Raw genomic sequence first — 19,692 nt, 5'->3', positions numbered from 1 at the left:
AAAGAGACATTTAAAAATATAAACTTGAGGGAGTCCCTAATTTCCATTCTCTTCTCTGAATTCCACTGTTTGCTAAAGCATTAAAAAAGATTATTTGTTATTTGAAGTAACGTTGATGCCATCTACATAATTTGGACGTCGTTGTTCTAATAGCGTAATAAAAAATGAAAAAGGTCAAAGAAAAGTTGGAATAAAATCCTCCATTCTTTACATGCCACACATTGGAAGGTAAACTGCCGATATCGTTCAGCTGGATCGTGAGTTTCAATGCATGACTTGTCTATTGTTTTTCCAGCCACGGTCACAAGATATCCCAATTTATCGGCATAGAAATTTTTTGACCTTTTTGGGGATTGTGGCTTGTAATGGCGTAGAGGATAACGAAACTGAATTGTGGGTCACATCCGGACGTGTGGAAACAAAACGGTGTATGCGGTTTTACCGAAAACATAACTATGTATGTTAAAATTTTCTGTTATCGAATAGGATGCAGTACTCTTCGCGTCACCCAGTTTTAGAGAGATTGATCAGTGTATCACGTCAAGCCTCCCAAGTTGTATGCGGGAGTTTGGCAGCAGTTTCCCAAGACTAACACACACGCGAATGGTACGTCAGACTTTACGTATGACTAAAGCTAAAGATATTACACATTTCGTTGATTTTCGGCGGTACAAACGGTAATTCTTACATTTTCTAAATTTGTTTTCTGGAGTTGTAACAGCAAAATCTGATAAGGGTTTATCATTTCATCTATCATTATTATATTTACAAACAAAAAATGTTTTATTCATTTTAGGATTGTGTTCAAATCCAGGGAAGATTAAAAAAATGTGCCATTCTGTGTCCCACACATTTTTCCTCGTCTTGATAACATTATGGATGTTTGTGTCCGGCACAGTAGCGGCCATCCATTCTAAAACACCGCTGACGAAATGTTGTTTCAATCATCAAGCTTACATGGCCGAATTGGACGTCTGTCGTGACTGGAAAGGAACTGTAACCCATTCAAAATTATCCGAAGCCCCACCCGTTTACTCCGTAGGAAGAAGTTATGAACCGGCTCCTGTTCACGTTGGAACTGACAGCTTTCAAATGACTCATCAGTTGAAACGTTGCCCTGTTGGATACGTCGGAATGAGTAGCCCAGATTTCAAATTCTATGAGGACGGTTCCATTTTTAGTCTGGCGGAACACTTGACTTACCTAGCCAGCGAATTTTGCATACAAGAAACGTTTCCTTCCGGGCGGCTGGTGGCTCGCTATTGCGTCAAAGATCCATGCAATCGCACAGACGTTTGCATACGAAAATGCTGCCCAAATTACACCGCATTCGATATTTCTTCGACGCGTTGCATTAACCATTCGAGCAATTTTAACGTGACCCTGTACAATAGCACAGGATATCCTCTCCACATCAAAACTGAAAATCTTTTCATTCGAGATGGAGTAGCTCCGCAATGCCGGGATGGTTACAAGCACAAACTGCTGGATACAAGTGATTATATAATACAACCCAATGGTTTACTGGACTTTTTTTCAACTTATCGTTGCTCCGGAGCCCCCAAAAACGATGGCCTCATCACTGACGAATATTGTATAGATCATTTCGTGGATGTCGATGGAACAGTAAGACTTTTTTTTTAATCTCTTTTTTAGTCGATTAATGAGTTGTGTTAACTTAATTGTATCCACAGTCTGGTGAACACGCCCTGGTCTGCGTTAAAGATGAAACAAATTCGGCATATCCAATCTTCTTGTTCATCTCGTCATTCTTTTTGGTCGCCACATTTGCTGTCTACGCCCTAATACCTGAAATTCGAAATATCCACGGTCATTAAACACATCCATCAACGAAAATGCCAAGATCTAAAACATGCTTTCCTAAATTTATTCAACAGGTGTGGTCATCATGTGCTATGTTGTATCTCGGGCTGGTGCCTACCTGATTTTCGGCACTCTACAACTAGTAGGCACAACTAGATCGACAATTGCTTGTAGAGCAATGGCCATTCTCATTCACTTCTCTTACATTTCTACCTACACCTGGCTGAATGTCGTTTGTTTCGACATCTGGTGGACTCTAAGGTTTGACAACGTTTAATACCATCAATTCTGGAGTAATATAATACCATTTAATACATGCAGATCCATGCAACCGTGCAGTTCCGTCAACCAGGCGATTCGTCAAAATCAGCTGGGCAAACCCTTTGTTGCTTATTCGCTCTATTCGTGGGGACTGGCTGCAATCATCGTCATAATTGGACAGGTCCTGGATTATTACAAAATTTCGGCATCAGAATCGATCATCAGACCAGAATTTGGCGAGGACGCTTGCTGGTTTTCGAGTAAAATTCAAAGACAACGGCTTTATGTTTTAAATAGTTTGAACAGTTGACAATGAAAAATTGACGTGGTTTCTTTTATAGGTTATGGAGCCATGTTCGCTTACGTGTACGGTCCGGTTTGCATCTTGATACTTGTCGACATCATCTTTTTCGTTTTGACAAGCGTCCTCCTTCGTCGAGCTGGAATCGGCGCAGGCAATCGCCACGCCCGCGAGAAATACCGGTTTGTGCTTGTTACGTTTTCCCCCACACGAAATCTAATGTTAATTACGACATCTTTACACATTGTGCAACAGTTTGCGTGTCATTTTCGGTCTGTTTGTTCTGAAAATCGTCTCTTGGCTGGCCGAGTTTATCGCTTACACAATCGGCTGTCTAAACGAGGCAGCGTACGCCATCGACGTCATCGAAACGCTATCCAGCGTCTTGACTTTTGCCATTTTCGTCTGTAAACCAAACGTTTGGCGTTTGTTTAAACAGAAATGTCCATGCCTGGAACGATTGGAACGCATTCTACCCCAGAGCGCAAACGCAAACAATCGGTGCAGTACCGTGCCGACCCTTTCGACTAACGTCAGTTCCAGGGACCTCCTCCACACCGATTTAATTAAAAGCATATCATCACGATCGCGTAAATAGAATGAAGAACCTTTTTCAATTTGTCCGACATCCATAAGGTAAAAAAAAAGAAAGTGTCAAACTTGAAAAAATATAATCGATCTGAAAAACCCCAGTTTTTATTGTGGTTGTGTAACAATATGTTAAATAATTATTTCCTTTAGTGTCACACAAATTTGAATTGTCTTACCCGCCTTACAAGGAGTTTGAATATTCTCTCCTTAACCGTTCGTTACGAATCTTCAACTGCAATCGCCTGATAAGAAATCCATTCGACATTGGATTGTCGTGACCTGGACATTCTACGGGTAGGGCGCCTCTGAGGTTGGCGCAAGCGATCTGATTGCCTAACTGGCACGCTTTTAAATCGTACCTGTACGTGACGGATACATTCTTTTCCAGGATGCCAGGCACTCCAACCAGATACAATCCGCCGGCCAGGTAACAGCTGTTATCGCAGCCGAGATCGCATCCCCGATCGAGTAAGTTGACGACCTCCAAAGGGTCGTTGGGTTCGACTTTCTTGCTCAATATTGGTCCACCATCATAAGCATCCGAAACAATAGCCATTGCTGCGTGAAAACAGGATTTCGCGTGGCCGTAATCGCATCCCTTGCGATCGTAATCAACGCTCACGATCGGGTCGATGCCTGCAATTCCACTTCGTACAAGACTGGCGAATTTATGACAGCTATCGCCATATTTGTGGTCGTCGCACGTCTTCCGCAATAAGGTCGCAGCTTTGGCTACGTCTTTGTTCACTGTTTCCAAAAAGTGGGCCAGATAATGACAATCTGTTTGGGGGAAAAAAAGAGACAATGAAGAACGCTAATCTTAAAAGATAGAGTAAAAGCAGATGCAATACCTTTAGGGTTTTTTGTCGCAGACATTTCTCTCGGTATTCAAATCCTAATTGTTTCATTAGAGTCTTCCTTTCCTCCTTGTCGCTAAGATCCCACGCCATGGCTCCAAACTCTTTTTAGCCACCTGCATCCAAAAATAACAACAGCCGGTATGAGCCATTTTTAGCTTACAAACTCCTTGAATGGAAAATGTCAATGATATCGTGGTAAAACAAATGAATATCCGAAGCTTTGTATTTGCCAACTCTGATAAAAAGCTATTTCGATTCGGATGATGTAACACCATACAAGCTCTTAAAATGAGCTATTCTCCATAATACACCGATAGATGGCGCGGGCGTCGCTCCCGCATTGCTCAATGCTCCGTTGAGGTTGGCGCAAGCCAACGGGAAATCGAGTTGTTTACACGCTTCAAAATCGAACTTGAAAGCGAGAGATAAGTCGCGATCGACTAATCCCGGAATGCCGGTTATGTAAACACCGGCAAGTAAATAGCATGCAAATCCAGAGCCGAGTTGACAGGCTCGTTTCAAGTAGTCGACGGCTTGCGGAAAATCCTGTCCGACGCATCCGTCGTCCTGCGGGTCAGATAATTTAGCCATACCGGCATCGAGGCAACATTTGGCGCTACCAAGTTGACAACCTCTTCGATTGCTCGCGAAAGCCGCACGATGATTCGCCAATTGGACATCGGAGTGGTAAAGCTGGCCCAACTGGTAGCAACTGGCCGCGTGCTGGCCATCCTTGCAGTTGGACCTGTAGACGGCGGCTGCCCGTGAGTTGTTACTTTTAACGACTTGCAAGAATTTGCCGAGAAGGTGGCATTCTGTTACAAGTGAATACACAAAAAACATTCGGTTTTCAAAATGTTCTCGTCCACTGGATTCGTCCATCAATTTCGCTTTTCTTAAAAACACCTTTTTAAAATTTCTTTCATGTTCTTTACTAGCTGTTTGTGGATGACGAAAGCAGGGACTTGCTCACCTTCGGAAAGTTTAAGTTGAAAACAACTCGTTTCCAACTGAGTTTCCAGTTTGGTGGCTTCCTCTTTTAAGTTCATTGCCATTTCAATATGTTTTGTCCCGTTTTTCTTATTCACCCTCCCACTACTTTGGTTGATGACTCTTTTGTTGTTGATGGGCTGTTTCGTTTTCACCTGAAAAAAAGAACGTCAATGAAAAACAGAATGACGCAAAAGAAAAAAAAGGCGGTTCTGTAAAAACGACGATGTTCGTTTTTGGCGAAAAATGCGTTAACTTGTTGCCAGTTCAATGCGCCTCCTTCTAAAAAAGCGTTAAACGGAAAAACGATCGATCAACGTGTATGGATTCACCAGCACCGATCAATTGTGTGAAAGTGAAGGCAAAAGAAATAAAGAAGAAAAAAAAAAGGTGGATGGCCTTAGGCAAGGTTGAAAGGTACGTTAGAAAATCAGAGACATACACAGGTAGACATAACACGGGGGGGCGGAGGGGGAATAATAGTACAATAAGGGGGAAAGGGGTCGTGCTGTCAATGATCCTTTGATTATTGAATGGTTTAGAGAGGGGGGAGGATTTTTCTCCATTTTCACACACAAAAAAGAAGAAAAAAAAATATATACACACAGACGCAAACATACAAAGTCATTAGCATTTCATATCGAGAAAGAATAAGACGTATCAATCACGTACCAATCGAGGTAAAAGGGAGTCGTTGAGCGTGATGTATTGATGCCACGCTGGAAACACGTGAGCCGAACGATAATTACAGTTTTACTGATCGACACTGTGCAACACCCGTGCACACCTGCACTCTGAAAAGGTGAGGGGAAGAAAATGCTTTTTCTTTTCTCATAAATCTCTTTCAATAACAAAAAGGTCCGAGGTTGCCAGTGAAATCAAAATGAAAGATTAAAAAATAAATAAATAATTCGACTTTAATTTTTTTTTTATCCCTTATGATTTAAGAAAAAATGTACAGTTGATTTTCACGTTGTGAGGGCGTTGTCGCTGGCAAAGGCCAAGGACACAATCACTAATGGTGATTCATTAAAACAATGGTCAAATCCGGATAAGGAAAAGGATTCAAAATGAAAGAAGCAGAAAACGAGTTTAGATGCAAACACCGACAAGGTTTCTATTTAAAAAATAAATAAAATAACACAATACAGAAAGAGAATTATTCAAAAGTGATTCATTAAAAGAGAGTTGTTTTTTTATTTAGTGTTGAAATAACAGCAATGTGATTTAAATGAGTTCGTCGACCCTCAAGTAAACACGCAAATAAAAATTAAAAAAGCTATTTACAATTATAATTAATATAAATAGATGTCAGCATCTGTTTCATGCACAGCTATTTAATATTCAAATTTAATCAATGAGTGGAAAAACGCTTCCAAATTCGGCTGCTTTTTTTTTCGGGTCTAATAGATATTAATTCAAGAATTCAAATTATACAATTGTGTTTTGGCACCGACGTCGAAATACAACACTACATAACGACTCATTTTCCGTTTGATTATTCAACCGAGACTTGAAAAGAAACGTTATTTTCATCGACCGTATAATATTAACAGTAAGAAATCTATAATGATGTAGTCAGCACAATCCCGTTTTATCGACCGATTGCCAATCTATGATTACTGTATTGGCCGATGGCAGTCGTCCAAAACGTCTGATCTGCGTTGCCTCAGCAACAGACAAAATCGAGTAAGAAGAAGAAGAAGAAAAGAGTTATTCGCTGAACAATCATCTACTAAATAAGGAGCTATTTTTAAATAATGGAGGTCGTTGTCGTTCGTCCAAATGAGCATGCGCGGGTGAACGCCTCCTGCTATCCGACACAACGAAGCGCAATAGTTCCAGGATAGGAATAACCTACATATCGACACGCAACAGCACATCATAAAATACCTCGCGGGCTTGTTTATTGCTCGTAAAAAGACGGGGAAAAAAAACAAAATGGGCATGTCGCCCATCGCTAATAATCTAGACCTTCTTTCTGTTATATACCCATCTCTCATTTTATTTATGATTGTGTTATTCAATCGTGGCTGTTCGAACTAAATCGGTTGGGACCCCGTGTCTATCTCAGCAATAATAAAAGCGCAGCATTGACGTATGTTTACTCAGTTTGTCTGAAATGGGCAAAATGCCCGCTATATTGAGGGCAAGAGAGAGAGAGAGAAAAATAGCGCTAACCTTGCCAAAATGTAAAAGATCTTGGCTGAAATCGAACTGGTCTATCGAAGCCTGTCTCCATGGGCAGTGTATAGAAAAGAAAAAGAAGGTCGAAATAAATAATGAAGACAGTAGAAGTAAACAGTGGGACGCCATACTGGATTCTAAGTGAGCAAACAAACTCTGAGGGGAAAAAAAAAAAGGGGGAAGTCTCCTTTTCTTCCGCTACTCGAATATCCTATTGGAACCAATGGCGGAAGCCGGAATGAGAAAATAAACATACCGGAGCAAGAGCGACCAAAATCTTTTTTTTTTTTTGTGTCAACAAATTCGCGTTTTGTTTGACAGCGGTAAACAGGAGAACATCTTCGACGGATGCGTTCTCGAACCCTCGCCCTTCTTTGATTTTTTGCTGCGCGCACATTTCATCCGCAGAGCAAGAAGAAGAAAGAGAGACGGAATGCATAAAGGAGACGGCCCTGGAAAAGGGGCTCAGCATTCTTGCCAAGATAGCCGTTGGTCTATCATCTGACCACAGCCAAAAGGAAGAAAAAGTTCGTGAAAATGAGTCGTTGCTCTTTATTGTCAACGTCCTTTGTCATTGTCGTCACTCTCCTGTCTCATTCGAACATTAACTGCCAAGCCCGGCCCAACAACCCATCGAATGGCGGCCAATCCGATTTGGAATTGTTGATCCACGAGGTAGGTTTTGTTGCAGACACATACAATCGGCCATTGTTGTTTTTGTCGCTTAAAAATGACACGAATTTGAAAAAAAAAGAAAGTCATCCATCATTTGAGTGTTTTTCATCTATTTACTTGGGAAATGGATGCGACAGGTAAAACTGCTACGGAACGACCTTCGGAATCTCAAGACTCACGTCGAGGATATTGGTAACCGTCTACCTGGGGTGGACCTTTCCGTGGTCAACAAGGTTCGCATCCCACACATTTTGTTGTTGTTTGCAAATTGTTAACGGTTTACATTTGTTCAAAATGACCAGACCGATTTGGCCAATGATATTTGGGCAGTTCTCAACCGCCATCTCGGATCGAACAATCAGGTAACCACCAGCACTCGAGATCTATGCGATATCGAAGGCTATTCTATAATATCTAATGACGTAATTATGTCCAGGATTCTGAACAACCATCCGAATGTCTACTGGGATCGATCTTGTCTTTGGCCATTTCTGGACACGATTCGTTGGAAGGTGAGGCCAGAAAATTCGGCAAGAAGAACAAGATTTTCACACCGGCCTCACCTTCGAAACTGGGCAAATACAAAACGGCCGCCATCAGTTCAGACAGCACTCCGTGCTCTGAAATTGGAAGGTGAGCCGCCATTTTTAAGTCACCTGCCGCGCAAAACTTCGTGACCGTTCAATTTTGTATTTTTTAAGGGACATAATGGCCGAGGGTGGCAACGCCATGGATGCCGCCATTGCTGCCCTGTTTTGTAACGGAGTAGTCAACCCGCAAAGCGCCGGAATTGGTGGCGGATTCCACATGACCGTTTACGATCCTGTCACCCAAACGGCCAAGTGCCTGGACGCTCGTGAAACAGCGCCATTAGCCGCCACCGAAGGCATGTACAGCAGTAACGCCTTCCTGTCTCAAATTGGTGAGTTTATTTACAACTCTCTTTTTATTTTTTTTTGCTCGCCATTGAACCTCGATTTTTGTATTGGAACAACAACAAAAAAATTATTAGGTGGTTTAGCTGTGGCCGTGCCTGGAGAATTGGCCGGTTATTGGGACGCTCATCAAACGTACGGCCGATTGCCCTGGTCTCGTTTGGTTCAGCCGGCCATCAAATTGGCTGAGAATGGAGTCGAAGTGAACAGTCACCTGGCCATGGTTTTGCAATTGAAAGCTGTTTCTATCAAAGCAGAGCCTTCCATGTGGTATACGGGAGCTTTACGCCTTTCAGCTGTTCATTTGAACTTGAAATTATTTTGGGGGGGACGTTTTATTTCAGGATATTTTTGAACGAAACTACTGGCGATGTCCTCCAGGTTGGAGACACGTTAAAGATGCACGGCCTGGCCAAGACATTAAAAGAAATAGCTGAACACGGTGTCGATATTTTCTATAAAGGCACCATCGGCATCAAAGTGGTAGAAGATATTCAACGAAGAGGAGGAATCATCACCAAAGACGACCTTCTTCATTACCGGTATTTTTGCCCTTTCAATTTTTTTCAGATTCATTGGACGCGAAAAATTGCGTTTTCTAGGACGGAATGGATGGAACCAGTCGCCGTTGATCTCAGCGATAATTTGACGCTGTACTCGATACCATCACCCGGTTCCGGTGTCTTGGTCGCTTACATAATGAACATGCTCGACGATCGTTTGCCGCTAGAAAGAGATATGCCACGGTCACTGGATCCGCTGACGTATCACCGCATCACCGAAGCCTTCAAGCATGCATTTGCTCAGCGAACCAAACTAGGTGAAAATCATCTCATTTTCTCTCTAATATTTAAATTGAAAAGCTTTCATTTAACTTTGTTAATATTTTCAAAAATATGTAGGTGATCCGAGATTCGTGCCTGAAGTCTATCAAGTCAGTTAAACCTTGTGTGTGTGTCATATGCAAATGACTGTTTCAATTTTCGACGTTTCATAACAGCTGACTGAAACGCTCGCGTCAAAGAGATTCGCCGATGAAACATTCGAGAAATTCAATGATTCGTACACCTCCAACGACCCGGCATTCTACGGCGCTGTCATCCACAATCCCGACAGCAAAGGAACGTCACACATTTCGGTGCTGGACCGAGACGGATTAGCTGTCTCGGTCACGACAACCGTTAACACCTAGTAACGAAAAAAAAAGGAAAAAAGGGGGCCATAACTCGCCCATGACGACGGCCGTCTCGTCAAAATCCTTTTGTTGAATTGAATTTCTCTATTTTCATTTCAAGTTTTGGCGCTGGATTCATATCGGAACAGACGGGCATCATCATGAACAACGAGATGGATGACTTCTCTTCGCCGAACACGACCAATTTTTTCGGCGTACCGCCCAGTCCGGCCAATTTCATACGGCCGGGCAAACGGCCCTTGTCTTCCATGACGCCCACCATCGTCGTCGATTCGGAGACGGGCAAAGTGCGTTCGGTTATCGGAGCGGCCGGTGGCACACGAATCACAACCTCCGTTGTTTACGTATAAACATCACGCCCGATAATATTCAATCGATTTCAAAAATGATTAAGAATTGAATTGAATTAACAGACTTTGATTCGCAATTTGTGGTTTGGCGATAACATCAAAGAAGCGATCGATAGTTATCGAATCCACCATCAATTGATGCCAATGGACTTCCAATACGAAGCGGGTTTCCCCAAGGTGAACATAATAATTAGCAATTCTAATTAGCGCGTTCACATTTTGATTGAAACATTTTAGACTATCGTCGAGGGTTTGAGAAAGAGAGGCCATAACGTGATGGAGCGTGTCCTTCGCTCTGCTGTTTACGCCATTTCCGTCGAATCGGATGGCGTCATTTATGCGAACGCTGATTATCGCAAAGGCGGCGATGTTGCAGGACTCGACCCCGTTATCGACGACATTTTCTAAACCTTTTAATTTATTGGCCTTTTGTGTTTAGTCTTTTTGACGTTAGTCACTTCCCCGTTTGTAAAAACTCACGCAGCCGCGGCGAACGATAACGAAATCATTTCGGATTGAAAGCAAAAAACGGGCCCAGTCAACCAATAAATCGCGTAGAAAATTGCCAGTAGAACAAAACAAGGAACAGCCGATTGTATTGATGTTTACAATAATTAGAATATATAGCAGAGCATAAAATAGAGTCCATTGCGGATGTATATATTTTTTCTTTGATTCACTTGTTGTTGCTCCGTTAACTTACAGTATATATTATAGCTGCGGTAGCTATATAACAAAACAAACGGGGCATAGTATAACCATTATGTCGGTGTTTATATTCCCTGTGTGCCAAGGTATCCACAAATTTGAATACGCACATACAACACAATCTTTCGGACTATATAATATATACACGCACTGAATAAACCCTTGCAGCCAAGAGTCTTTTTTTTCTTTAAAATAAATATTGATGGCCTTCTCTGGGTCGATCAATGATGTGTTGAATGTATTCGTGTTTTCACTCTTGACATTGCTCGTTATTTATGCGTTGGCAATGATGTTTACCTTAACCGCGAAGAGCCATTGAAAACAAAAGATGGTAACGTGGTCACGATGTTACACGACCGATGGTTGAATGAACTGGCGCTAGATGGTGATGATTCACGTTGGCAAAAAGAGAACATGACGGGGCACAAGCTTTACGAGGGCACGGACACGTTAACACGCAAACGAAATAAATAGGTTGTTTCCGAAACATCGCACAAATCACGAAGAAGAAGAAAAACAAGCCTTCTTGCCTTTGTCTTTAACAAACAGAATAATGTGTTGTTATTGCGTAATAGATCACGCGGGAGAACGTGAGCAACAGCCATTATTGTTCAAGACAAAAGCAAAAAAATAAAATAAATTCGTGAAGTCGGAACGATATAGGCCCTTGAAAAATCAAGCGGATCGAATGCGCACATTTTCTTGCTCCGTGAATGCTGACCATTCGCATAAGTTTAATGCGTGATAACAATCAAGCCAGAAAGGAAAGAAACGAGCTATAGAAATGAATGCCAAACAAAACGCACGTACAGTGTATAAATATACACCACCTTCAAACTGACAACGGCTCGTTTTTATTCGCTATATTCCTCTGCATCCATTTTAAAAAAAGGACGGATGTTGTATATATGCCAGTTGTTTGGGTATATAGCTACACAAGTCGTGCGGTTTGGGCGGATCATTTTTGAAAACCATCAGACAGAAATAAGTGTGTCTGGATTCACTGTGTAGAGTAACAGTTAGTTTCCCTCTTGTTATGACGATGAAAAACCAAAACCTATCAGATTTCTTTTCTTTAAATCCGGAGAAAAATGATTCCCCCCCTCTGCTGGGCACAGAGTGAACCCGTAACGCTCTTTGTGACCCAGGTATTATACAAGAAGATTATCGTGCCATTAGAGGACCAATATACAACGGAATCGGGGTATATAATACGTGTGTTTGATGAACGCTTGCGAGCGACCTTGCCACCAGGTGATTATAGCCGGCCTCTAATGAGGTGGACCGGTCTGGTATAAATCTACGGGGTATGGGCCATCGCGTCTCCGTCTGGACTAGCCCCATCTCAAATCAATCACAATCATTTTTTTGTTGTTTAAAAATAAAGAACAATAAAAACATTGGGAGTCCATCCCTTCACCCTGGAGGGTTGATGCGCAGGGGGGGAACACACAAAAAAAGCGAAGGGGGGTAATAATAAGGAGAGCTTTTATTTTTACAAAGTTCTGGAGAATGGAATGCGTTAAATAAAATAAATCGATAATGTCTACGTGACGATAATGTCCTCCTCTATACCTGTGTGTTGAAAAACCTTTTTTTTTTTGACGATCGTTAATGAGTGGGTTATGCAACAACAACGGACTTGGTATACATTTGCGAGCAGCTTAGTATATTTTGGTGGAAAGATAAAGAAAAAAAAAAAGATTCAATCTAATCTGAACGCTAGAATCACAGGTTCTTGGAGGTGTCTTTTCATCAGCTGGACTGCCCCGGTAATAATGGCTTGCTGCTATATAATATACGGAAAAGAAAAAAAAAAACGAGTAGTCCCGGTAAATACATAGTGTATGCATATAGAGAGAAGAATCACGTGCCCGGTGATGGTTTTTTTTTTTGTTATTTTTTTTGTTTGTTTCTTCTATCCGGTTTGATCTGAAAATTTCCAACAACAACAAAATATAATTGCGTATAAGCGAGAGCGGGCTCAATAAACAATGGCGCCTGTGTCTTCATTTGCATATTTTTTTTTTTTTTTCAAAAGTTAAATTCGTTTTTTTTTCTTTATCTTAATTCTTTTATTTTGGGAGAGAGAGGGAGAGGTGACGTAATTTATTATTAATTGCGTTTGTTTTTTTTTTTTTGCTTTAGTTTGCCTTATCTTTTCGGTTCACCAAAAAACAAAAAAAGAGTATATTATCAATAATGTTCTTTTTTATTGCACAACTGCGTATCTGTAGTACATTGTACGGCTCTAACCGGCAGCGTCAGTTGACTCCCGCAATATTTCCGGCATTGACCCTCTCACTTTTCTTTCTTTTTTTTTTTTTTTTCTTTTTAATTTTCCCTTTTGTTTTTTGTTTTTTTCTTTTTTTCTATAATAATTGAATTTATTTTTATTTTTTTCTTTTGGAAAACAAAGGAGATAACGTTTAAAAAAGGGTCACGTTTGATTGGCCAGACGGAGCAGTAAAAGAAGACTGATAGCGGCAACACTGTTTCATTTTTATCTTTTTTTTGTTTGAATTTTTTATTTTATTCCTTTCATTTTTTGTTTTGTTTTAGTTGTGGAAAAAGAAAAGCCGATGGCTTTTCAAGTTACTGCCTCCCGGCTTTTAAAACAAGTGAAATCATTTCCTCTTCTACCAATGGCATTCCGTGTCAGTTCAGTTCATTTCTCGATTCAATCGAACAGCACCGGTAGTCAGTACGTCCCTGACCGCCACATGAATATGACATCACACGCTGAATACGAACTGGCCTTCGCCGCGTCTCCGACGTCGACGCCGTCCCGATTGGGCCGGTACAAGAACGCGGCCGTCAGCTGCGATGGCGCTCAATGTTCTAACGTCGCACGGTAAAGATTAAAAAAACAAAAACATTTTAAAAATATTTTTTCCATTTTTTTTTTCTGAACGTGTTTATTTTTCGGTGATAGTGAAATGTTACAGCAAGGTGGCAACGCTGTGGATGCCGCTATCGCCGCTCTTTTTTGTAACGCCGTAGTCAACCCGCAAAGCGCCGGCATTGGAGGTGGATGTCACATGACGATTTACGATCCCCGCACGCGAACCACCAAGTGCCTGGACGCTCGTGAAACAGCGCCACTAGCGGCCACGGAGGACATGTTCGAGGCCGATCCATCATTAGCTAAAAAAGGTTGTTTAATGCAAAACATCCGCGGGTTTTTCATGAATATTTTGAATGTTCGCACCGTCGTCCAGGCGGTTTGGCCGTTGCGGTTCCGGGTGAATTGGCCGGATATTGGGCAGCCCATCAAACCTACGGTCGATTGCCCTGGTCTCATTTGATCCAACCGGCCGTCAAATTGGCCGAGAACGGAGTGCCCGTCAATCGTCACCTTGCCGACGTGTTGCGGTGCGAAGCGGAATCGATCCGGAAAGAACCTTCCATGCGGTTTACATTCATTTTCTGTCTTATCAATTAAATGTTCAATTTTAATTTAAAAATGGGAAAAAACAAAAACAAATATATTTGAATGGATTAGTTCCTACGTGGACGAAACGACCGGTAGAGTTTTACAAGTCGGGGACACGTTCAAATTGCCCGCGCTGGCCGAAACTTTGAAACAAGTCGGTCGGCACGGAATGCAAGTCTTTTACGATGGACCCGTCGGCGATAAAATGGTAGACGACGTCCGCCTCAGGGGTGGAATCCTCACCAAGGAAGATCTTCGCCAATACCGGTCCGTTATTTAATTTTTGAATGTCTGGCAAAGAGATGGACGGACAATGGATGTTTGTGTGTGTGTGACATTATCTTTTTTTTGTTTGGTGGCCGTGGCATCCAGGGCCGAATGGGTGGAGCCCGTCCAAGTGAAGTTGAAGAACAACTTGACACTTTACTCGCATCCACCGCCCGGCTCGGGCGTCGTGACAGCCTACATTATGCGCCTTTTGGACGGCCATCTTGGGTCGGACGGAATGGATGGAGACAATCCGGTGACGTATCATCGCATCGCAGAGGCCATCAAACACGCCTTTGGTCAACGTACTAAATTAAGCGATCCCAGATTTCATCCGGAGGTCAACAAGGTTCGTCCAGCCTCCTCCGCTTTTCATAAATTCCGATTGTTTTTGTTTGTTTTTTTATGTTTGGTTTTCATTTGCGGAAGGATAGTTGGTGGAATTGTTGATTTCCGACTCGTTTGTTGATGAAACTCGTTCGAAAATGTGCGATTCCGCACTACGTCGGATGATCCGGCCTATTACGGAGCGGCGTGTTACGCTCCGGAAGATAAAGGGACGTCGCACGTATCCGTCGTGGATGAAACTGGAATGGCCGTCGCTGTCACATCGACCATCAATTTGCAGTTAAATATTTTTTTGATTTAATTGTTTTGAAGACGGTCATTGAAATCTATTTTTTTCTAAACGCAGTTTTGGAGCTGGATTCGCATCCGCACAGACCGGTATCATCTTGAAACAACGAAATGGCGGATTTTTCACCATCCTGTTCGGTGAACTGCTACGGACTTCCGCCTAGTTCAATCAACATGGTGAAACCAGGCAAACGGCCGTTATCTTCCATGACACCGACCGTCGTCGTCAACTCATCCAGCGGACGTGTCCGCCTCGTCATAGGAGCAGCCGGAGGCATCCGCATCACCACATCCACCGTTTACGTAACTGAACTTATTCTCCTTATTATTTATTTTTTTAAAATTCGTAATAAAATATTTAATAAATTCAAAATTCCCGCCGATAACGGCAACTGCGCATTTTTCAAAAAAATCAAATCAAATAAAAAAAAAAAAGGCTATGATTCGCAACTTGTGGTTGGGCGAGGACATCAAAGAGGCCATCGACAGCCCGAGGTTCCACCATCAACTCTTCCCCATGACGCTCAATTACGAAAAGGGTTTACCCAAGGTATGTGTATCTATACGTTTATATCCCCGCATGTATAGGGACCCTTGTTCTTATACAGACACAATCACGAACGGCCAACCGCAAGCTTTAAAATGAAGGAAATAAAGGAAAAACATTTTTCCCGTTACGTCGGGAGGCCAATTGATTTTCTTTTTGTTCGCTGCTACTTGCTGCTGGAACGCCACTTTGATGTCTTTTTTCTTTGATTTCTGGATTTGATTTCAGGAAATGGTGAAGCAATTGGCGAATCGAGGCCATCAAATGAGCCAAGAAAACACGAGAGGTGGGTCAGTTTATGGCATTTCCGTTGAACAAGAGGACGGCGATGAATTCTACCTTTATGCAAACGCCGACTACCGTAAAGGTGGCGACGTTGCCGGTTTCTGATGCGCGTATAATCGAACAGCCAAATGGTATTTTGTTGTTTTTTCTTTTTCGTATTTCATTTTCGCATGTCGCTCCGCGTGTCCACTCCTTTTTACCTCATTTGAATTTCTCGTTTGATTTTTTCTTTTCCTGGAAAACGCCAAGAAGAATGACGACATTCCTGTACGACGTTGCCGCGGAATAGAATGAACGATTAGTTTTTCTGACAAGTTCCAAAATAAAAATAAAAATAAAAAACAAATACTTCCAAAATTTGTCTTGCATTCTTATCTTTTGATTTTTGTTGTTTTTTCACATTTTTCATTGCCATTATGACAACAACAACAACAACAACAACAAAAACGATTAATGCATTTTTATAATTCGTTTATCATCGGCGCTTGACGTCTAACCGGTTCGAATCGGCCGATTAAACAATAGTCCAAACATACAATTCTTTTTTCTTTCCAGAACGAGGCAATGGAACAAAGACATTTTGCGAGGTTATAGTTACTCTATGCGTTGAGTCGAATAAAACAGAAAAGAAGGTTGCGGTTTTTGTTTTTTTTCTGTGGCCCCGTGTTGATTCGTTTCCACTCTCGCGCACAGGTAGAGCACCAGAAGTTTTCCAGGTTCCTGGAACACAAGGTGACGAGAGAAAATAAAATAAAAGCAGCAGACCGTGCAATTAGACCAAAAGGACAAACTGAATCAGTTCCCATTTTATTTCATTTTATTTGAAACAAATGGGGTGGTTTTTAACAGTCCCTGGAACATTTTCGCGATTTGTTCGTTTAAAAAAAAACACGACTGGAATCGACACATGTTATGTAATGCGCGCCGTGTTTATTTTGTGCACGACCCTTTCCCCCCCAACCCATCGCATGTCGGGAGTGGAATTGAACGATTAATCACCACGTGCGGCAACGTTTGAAATGTTCAAACTTGCCATTCATTTCCCGCGCCGTTATTTTGTTTCTCTTTCAACCGGTTGCCTAACCCCCACTCCCCAATTTTTCTTTTCTTCGTGAATACCCTTTTAAAGAGTCCGTGAATTAGCTCCGTGTCACGTGCTCATTTCGCAATTCATTTCTGAACGTCAAATCATTTCTTTATTAAAATCAACTCTGGGAAAAGTGACACAACGTCATTGCCGTCAGCGATGACCGTGAATACAACAACAAATGTAGTATCCCTCCTATTCGTGTAATCGCATATTCACGGACCGCTATTCTTCGTCAATTCCGCCCCTTTCGATTCCCCCCCCCCCTTTTTTTCGGATCAATCTCGATTATTATTATTTTCATACCTACGAAAGAAGCTTGTTGTGTTGGCTATTTTTTTCTATATTGTTATTAGATTGTTGGATAGCCCTGTGCGAGCACGGATGGTATGGGCTCATTAACCATTCAATTCTAGCCTTGAGGGCTATCGTTTCGTGTTTCACGCTTGTGCCTTACGGTTCTAAATCGGCCCCCACCAGGATCATCATTTCTTTTTAAAAATTCCCTTATCGGTAATAACTCTCCCGAAATTGTTGTTGTATATAGTTCTTTTTAAAAAATTATTCATCCCGCCGTTGGGTTGTTTGTCTGCCAGATTGACGATATGAGATATTTTTCCTTGTCTCTTTTTATTGGACGAAAGAGAAGCTGTTGTCGATACATTTTATTCACGCATAGTTTTATTGAGAGACACCTTATCTAACCATTGTGCGTCCACCTGCTGGGCGGAATTCCTTAACGTGTCACGCAATTTCTCCCGTTTCGATCGAAAGACATCTGATTAGCACGTGAAACATTTTTTGTTCTTGTCCTGGAATCAATGCGTCATCGTTGACCTTGCCATCGGACTGATTACGGCTAACATCTAATTAACTCTAGAGCGAAGGTGGAATCAAAAAAAAAAAAAGAGGGGAATAATAATCCGGGCTCCCTGTTGCGTTTGATGAATCATTTTGATCGAAGGCTGCCTCTTTATCGCTGCATAGCCACTCGCTATGTAAAATAGCTTACGTTCTTTACCATGCCCCATTACGAATATATCCTACTACTGGATACGATCCATCACAATCAACCAGATTGTTCATCACGAAAGCCTGAAAACAAGTGGAAAGGTAGCAGGCGGTGTTGCCAAGAAAACTTAGGAAAACCCTGCAAAGTTCGTCGTACGCTGGATTTTTTTTTTTTACGGTAAATTATAAATATAATCAAAAAGAAGAATCCATTTGGGGTTTTTTTCTTTCAATGTTTTGTTTAATTGTTTTAAAAATAAAAATGTTAGTTCCTTTTGGAAAATTGAAAGCAGAAAGATTGAAGAAGATTGCCCCAGAAGGAATAATGATTTGTGTATAACACAGAAGATAATAGAAACGAGCGTTCGTGGGGAGTCGAACAGTAAAAACACTGCCGGATTTTCCATTCATTTTCTCATTGTTAAATTTTTTTTTTTTTTTGTGACTAAATAAAATAAAAAGGTACCAGGGAGCCAGACCTATGTATACTTGTCCTGTGGTTCTTAATTTCACCTGGCCAGTAACAATTAACTCACGAAAAAAAAAAAATCGTGACACTAATTTGCATATAATTAGCATACGGTGATTAGATGTTTTATTTACCTTGTTATTGCCGTTACGCGTATCCAGGAAAGAAAATCATATTTAAACTGAATTGTTGGAGTCTCACGTCTTTTTAACTTGTTCGCTGCAAAAAAAAAATAAATAAATATTTTGAACGTGCTGTCGTCGATAATAAAAATACTTTTATCATGTTGCTGATAGCGAAAGCTGATTACATGCTGGCGGTGAATCCAACTTTATTTGATGTACTTCCTTTTTTTCTTTCCATGGTTTCATCTTTTTATTCCTCCCACATCTTTTTTTCTTTTGGAATATTAAAATATTTAAAAGGTTCTCCACTACGATAACAAACATCAAACAACTTTTTTTTTTTTAATCATTTAGATAGAATAAAAAATGAAAGAAGATGGTTCCATCTAAAAGAAAAAATGGCAGAAAAAAAAATCTTGACGATCGTTTCAAGTTGCTGAGGCGTTACCTGTTTTTTTTTTTTTCAAGTGGCTTGGAGTTATAATCAAAAGCACCACGTATATATTGGATAAGGCAGCACACACACAGGTATTTTACCTTTTTTCTTGAGGGGGGTTCGTCCCTCCTCGTCTTAAAACCTCTTGCCCTGTGGATCAAAGTGGGAGTTTGAGAAATGACTCCGTTCACATACACTCACACACACAGAGAAAAGAAAAGAAGGACTCATTTGCATATCTGGAACTGGTATGCTGCTTCTTCTTCTTGGCTTTTTTAACTTTCATCTGGTCGTCCCCTTTCTCTCGAACGCACAAAGATTTTCCATGGGCCTCTTTTCGTCGTCGTTCTATGGCGTCTGCTACATCCCCTCCTCCCCTATCCCCCCACAACCCCAAACATGGCAGGGAAAATAAAAATGAAAAGTTTCTTTTAATTTTGGTTTACCCGAAAAGAAACATAAAACGGGAATCTCTGCATAACCGCAAACATAAAAAACAAAACAAAAAGAAAATTT

General features: G+C 41.4%; 5 protein-coding genes and 1 long non-coding RNA gene across 9 annotated transcripts; 3 read left to right on the top strand and 3 right to left on the bottom strand.

Annotated features, from left to right (window-relative positions):
* Nucleotides 1-19: 19 nt before the first annotated feature.
* Nucleotides 20-3,252, top strand: LOC116925422 (G-protein coupled receptor Mth2). Of its 3 annotated transcripts, XM_045175229.1 has the most exons (10): nt 20-228; nt 296-428; nt 487-606; nt 797-1,626; nt 1,695-1,830; nt 1,899-2,085; nt 2,146-2,345; nt 2,427-2,568; nt 2,642-3,022; nt 3,128-3,252. In XM_045175229.1, the coding sequence occupies exons 4-9, from the start codon at nt 829-831 to the stop codon at nt 2,982-2,984; spliced, it is 1,806 nt and encodes a 601-aa protein (XP_045031164.1). In that variant the 5' UTR covers nt 20-228; nt 296-428; nt 487-606; nt 797-828; the 3' UTR covers nt 2,985-3,022; nt 3,128-3,252. The 3 variants fall into 3 exon arrangements, with proteins under 3 accessions (XP_045031164.1, XP_032788012.2, XP_032788014.2); XM_032932121.2 differs by lacking the exon at nt 3,128-3,252 and having other exon boundaries at nt 2,642-3,078; XM_032932123.2 differs by lacking the exon at nt 3,128-3,252 and having other exon boundaries at nt 487-677; nt 2,642-3,078.
* On the bottom strand, nt 3,061-3,950 carry LOC123466309 (cytochrome c oxidase assembly factor 7 homolog). The gene is made up of 2 exons (XM_045175232.1): nt 3,829-3,950; nt 3,061-3,757 (listed from the first exon to the last, which is right to left on the bottom strand). The coding sequence occupies exons 1-2, from the start codon at nt 3,851-3,853 to the stop codon at nt 3,159-3,161; spliced, it is 624 nt and encodes a 207-aa protein (XP_045031167.1). The 5' UTR covers nt 3,854-3,950; the 3' UTR covers nt 3,061-3,158.
* Nucleotides 3,951-4,042: 92 nt separating this feature from the next.
* Nucleotides 4,043-5,659, bottom strand: LOC116925450 (cytochrome c oxidase assembly factor 7 homolog). The gene is made up of 3 exons (XM_032932163.2): nt 5,500-5,659; nt 4,811-4,982; nt 4,043-4,652 (listed from the first exon to the last, which is right to left on the bottom strand). The coding sequence occupies exons 2-3, from the start codon at nt 4,890-4,892 to the stop codon at nt 4,084-4,086; spliced, it is 651 nt and encodes a 216-aa protein (XP_032788054.2). The 5' UTR covers nt 4,893-4,982; nt 5,500-5,659; the 3' UTR covers nt 4,043-4,083.
* A 1,812-nt stretch (nt 5,660-7,471) lies between these two features.
* On the top strand, nt 7,472-10,828 carry LOC116925417 (scoloptoxin SSD14). The gene is made up of 13 exons (XM_045175227.1): nt 7,472-7,689; nt 7,827-7,922; nt 7,992-8,051; nt 8,126-8,322; nt 8,391-8,611; nt 8,702-8,894; nt 8,969-9,166; nt 9,227-9,444; nt 9,527-9,558; nt 9,625-9,815; nt 9,920-10,163; nt 10,233-10,346; nt 10,407-10,828. Exons 1-13 carry the CDS (start codon nt 7,552-7,554, stop codon nt 10,575-10,577), a joined length of 2,073 nt encoding a protein of 690 aa, XP_045031162.1. The 5' UTR covers nt 7,472-7,551; the 3' UTR covers nt 10,578-10,828.
* A 2,449-nt stretch (nt 10,829-13,277) lies between these two features.
* On the top strand, nt 13,278-16,405 carry LOC116925421 (scoloptoxin SSD14). The gene is given in 12 exon segments (XM_032932120.2): nt 13,278-13,731; nt 13,813-14,033; nt 14,099-14,291; nt 14,383-14,580; nt 14,686-14,929; nt 15,015-15,074; nt 15,077-15,207; nt 15,275-15,317; nt 15,319-15,519; nt 15,653-15,766; nt 15,992-16,179; nt 16,301-16,405. Coding segments are annotated over 11 exon segments (1,839 nt in total). The 5' UTR covers nt 13,278-13,459; the 3' UTR covers nt 16,154-16,179; nt 16,301-16,405.
* LOC116925483 lies at nt 16,406-19,522 on the bottom strand. Of its 2 annotated transcripts, XR_006648134.1 has the most exons (4): nt 19,384-19,522; nt 18,892-19,326; nt 18,750-18,834; nt 16,406-16,768 (listed from the first exon to the last, which is right to left on the bottom strand). It is a non-coding gene; the product is annotated as an uncharacterized LOC116925483 (long non-coding RNA). The 2 variants fall into 2 exon arrangements; XR_004395525.2 differs by having other exon boundaries at nt 18,892-19,522.
* Nucleotides 19,523-19,692: the final 170 nt, after the last annotated feature.

This window comes from Daphnia magna, linkage group LG6 (genome assembly GCF_020631705.1).
Source record: "Daphnia magna isolate NIES linkage group LG6, ASM2063170v1.1, whole genome shotgun sequence".
Taxonomy (NCBI): domain Eukaryota; kingdom Metazoa; phylum Arthropoda; class Branchiopoda; order Diplostraca; family Daphniidae; genus Daphnia; species Daphnia magna.
Note: the sequence above shows the minus strand (reverse complement) of the source record. Positions and strands in the feature narration are given on the sequence as shown.